We start from the raw sequence: 3,840 nt of genomic DNA on the forward strand, positions 1-3,840 counted from the left end.
CAATTTTCTATAACGACTTCTTTTGCGATGACTATTAATAAGAGTCAGAGACAATCTTTAAAGCATATTGGGATATATCTTCCGTCGCCGGTGTTTTCACATGGTCAGTTGTATGTTGCAATTTCAAGAGTTACTTCTAGAAATAAGATTAAAAATATTGATCATCGATGACGACGGTGAAGATACGACTAAGACTTCGAATGTGGTCTATAAGGATGTCTTTCGTAATATAACATAATTTTCTTTGTAGGAATATTTATCCAAAATTATTGTTGAACTATCGTTTAATGTTACTCAACTTTTTTCATATACCTTACATTATTGGAATTATTATATCTTATTTTATCATTTTATATCTTACAGCTAATCAGACATGGGCACCGCACGAGTCGATGTTCTAGTTTTTATTGAATTGTGCTCTTTCAAAGTTTTAGGTCGTATTGTTTCATGTGTAACTTTAGTCAATTTTTATATAAAAAAAAAAAAAAAAAAACTTTGGATGTCTTTAAAATATTGATAGAAATATTTTGGCTTAATTAGTAAAATGGTCCCTTAAAGACATTTTTGGTTTCAAATTAGTCTCTTAAAGAAAAAAAATGTCTGAATAGGTCCCTTAAAGAAAAAAATGTCTGAATAGATCCCTTAAAGAGATCTCCGTTAATCAGTTTTGTCCCTAAAAAAAAGTCTGAATATAACCAAACTAATTAACGAAGATGTCGGACTCGGATTTTTTTTTAAAGACCTATTGAGACTTTTTTTCTTCGAGGACCAATATTTTAGTGAGTTTATTTTAGGTTATATGACATGAGTGAGATGCAAGAGGAAGACGGTGGTAGATGAATCAAACGGCTGGTAGGGTTTGTTTGAAGTCTGAAATGAAGAATGAAACCCAACCAACCCATATAGCGAGTGAAAGGAATATCGAAAGCGAGAGAGAAGAAGAATGTCTTCGAACACAAAAGCACAAACCCTTACTGCTTCTTCTTCTTCAGTCTCATCACCGCCCATTCATAATAATCACGGCGGTGTGTTTGGTGATGTCTACAGTAACATCCTCAAAGATATCGACCTTCTTCCAAACACTAACTTCCAATTCCAACTCCCACACCAAGCACAGGTTTGGTTCCACACCACTACTTTACTCTCTCTCTCTCTCTCTCTCTCTCTCAATTTCATTCTTCTTAATTCAATTAATCGTTTTTGTTTGTTTGTTTAATTTGCAGGATTTTTTGGATAGGAGAGAGGTTCGTGAGTTTATGAGTGGTGCCCTAGCTGGTGCTATGACTAAAGCTATTCTTGCTCCTCTTGAAACCATCAGGTACCTAGCTACTACTACTGCTATGCCAAAATCATTACTTTCATTCTTGCCTGCCCACAGTAGATAGATAGATAGATATTGATTCATGCTATTCCTGAGAGAGAGAGAGACTCTGTTTTTTGATATCTAATCTAATTTACGCCATAGCTACCAATATAGCAGCATAGCATAATTTCAACAACACTCTTATTTCACAACACTCAAACCATCCCAGATAACTCAATGTAATTGTAATTATGAATTAGGATACATGTATAAATTGATGTAAATCTAACTAACACTTCATTCAATTTTACATTCAAACATAATAATTGCTAGCTACCTAGTACTATGTCTTCGTTCAATGTTTATCCTTATTTCAACCTGCAGGACAAGAATGGTAGTTGGCGTTGGATCCAAAAATATCACAGGTAGTTTTGTTCAGGTTGTAGAGCAGCAGGGATGGCAAGGATTGTGGGCTGGAAACATGATCAATATGATTCGCATTGTTCCAACACAAGCCATTGAGTTTGGCACATTTGAGTGGACAAAACGGACAATGTCATCACTACAAGACAAATGGAAAAAGAATCAATGTCCTAAGTTGCAGATAGGTTGCATCGATTTCAACTTATCTTTATCTTGGATTTCACCAACAGCTGTGGCTGGGGCAGCTGCAGGAGTTGCTAGCACACTTGTATGCCATCCCCTCGAAGTTTTGAAGGTATCATCTATCTTATTCCAATGTTTAAGATAACTAACTAGAAATGCAAAATAAATATACTGTATAAATTTTGTCTTTGGAGATCAAAGTTATAACAGACATCCATCGTGAATAATCATATCTTATGTACGGTTGAGTTAATGCGTAATAATGACGAAGGCATCATACCAGAAAAGAAAATAATGAAGATATTGAACTTTTCTTTGTTGTCTTCTGCTCTTGCTTTCAGTCCTAATTGTCTTCGGATTTGTTATTCCAGGATCGGTTAACTATAAGTCCTGAAATATACCCTAATTTGGGCGCTGCAATTAGAAATATTTATAGAGACGGTGGTATTGGCGCTTTTTATGCTGGCTTATCACCTACTCTGGTTGGCATGCTTCCATACAGTACCTGTTATTATTTCATGTATGACACAATAAAGAAATCTTACTGCCTGGCCAAAAATAAAAAGTCTTTAAATCGTCCAGAGATGCTTATGATTGGAGCTCTATCAGGTGAGATATTCTATATGTTTCTCTTTATTTTACAGCTCTTTAGTTTGCTCTGTCCCATACAAGATCAATCTATCATATTATAGGAGCCAAATGATGTCATGAAATATTTATATTTATGAAAAATTTACTTGGCAGATGTTTGCTTCATCTCGTCTCCTACTTCTGTTTTTCTAACCCAAAGGCAGATACATAGTTTGTCAAGGTCTACTGGTTTTAATTGTATATATCTGATGGACGGATACAGGATACCATGTACTTAGCAATGCATTTTGCCAAAGTTTCTCTTGATGCATCTTTTTCTTTACCATTTATATTTCTCTCCTATTTAAGCTTCACATCTATGCAATTTGATGCGTGAACTGAACTTCTGTACTCGGTAATACAAACTGATTTGTGCTAACGGAATTGTTTTTGAACACCCAGGTTTTACTGCCAGTACAATCAGCTTTCCATTGGAGGTAGCTAGAAAGCGCCTGATGGTGGGAGCTTTGCAAGGTAAGTGCCCACCAAACATGGTAGCGGCATTGTCGGAAGTTATTAGAGAAGAAGGTCTGAAGGGTCTGTACAGAGGGTGGGGTGCAAGCTGTTTAAAGGTAATGCCATCCTCTGGAATCACCTGGATGTTTTATGAAGCATGGAAAGACATACTGCTTGTCCAGAAGGGTATTTCCTTATAGTCTTGATAATGATCACTGGTTTTGCACCTCTACAAGTCATGCTAATTAACCCCAGTTTTCACTTTTTGAGTTTGTGACTTTATAAACAAATTGGATGACCGTTTCTCATGACATTGGTCACTCCTACTAACCAGTTAGTTAGCCTAGCTTGTAATTTTGAGGTTTCAATTTTGTTTCGGGATGTTCTCATCAAAAGATAGGATGAATTGGGAAGAGTTTTATGTGCTTCTGTATTTTTCCATCATAACTACAATGTGTAATCTAATTATATCGGTTGATGTCACCATAAAGGGTCAGTTTGTTATATAGCTTCTTTTTTTTAAAAATTATAATATCTTTTTGTTATCACTTTTTTAAGAAATTCAAATAAGAAATTGGTTTAAATAGTTTTTCATAAAAAATCATGTCAAGAATTTTATCATTTTGCTACGACTATTTTTGGAGAATTTTAAGAAATGCTTAATGAGAATGCTTTGAGTAATTTCTCATAATTTTTTTTTGAGATATTATTTTGAAAAAAACGTGATTTTATTTTGGTAATATCTCAATGTCAATTGTTTTTTTACTTTATAACAAAATGAGTTTGAAATAGGTTTTATTATTTTTGAATGAGTACTTATAAAAATTATTTTTTAAATTTAAAAT

General features: G+C 34.2%; 1 protein-coding gene across 1 annotated transcript; it reads left to right on the plus strand.

Moving 5' to 3' along the window:
* Positions 1–763: 763 nt before the first annotated feature.
* On the plus strand, positions 764–3,499 carry LOC123881404 (probable mitochondrial adenine nucleotide transporter BTL1). Its single transcript, XM_045930086.1, has 5 exons — positions 764–1,117; positions 1,224–1,318; positions 1,688–2,021; positions 2,281–2,518; positions 2,942–3,499. Exons 1-5 carry the CDS (start codon positions 944–946, stop codon positions 3,193–3,195), a joined length of 1,095 nt encoding a protein of 364 aa, XP_045786042.1. The 5' UTR covers positions 764–943; the 3' UTR covers positions 3,196–3,499.
* Positions 3,500–3,840: the final 341 nt, after the last annotated feature.

The sequence above is a fragment of the Trifolium pratense genome, linkage group LG4 (genome assembly GCF_020283565.1).
Source record: "Trifolium pratense cultivar HEN17-A07 linkage group LG4, ARS_RC_1.1, whole genome shotgun sequence".
Taxonomy (NCBI): Eukaryota; Viridiplantae; Streptophyta; class Magnoliopsida; order Fabales; family Fabaceae; genus Trifolium; species Trifolium pratense.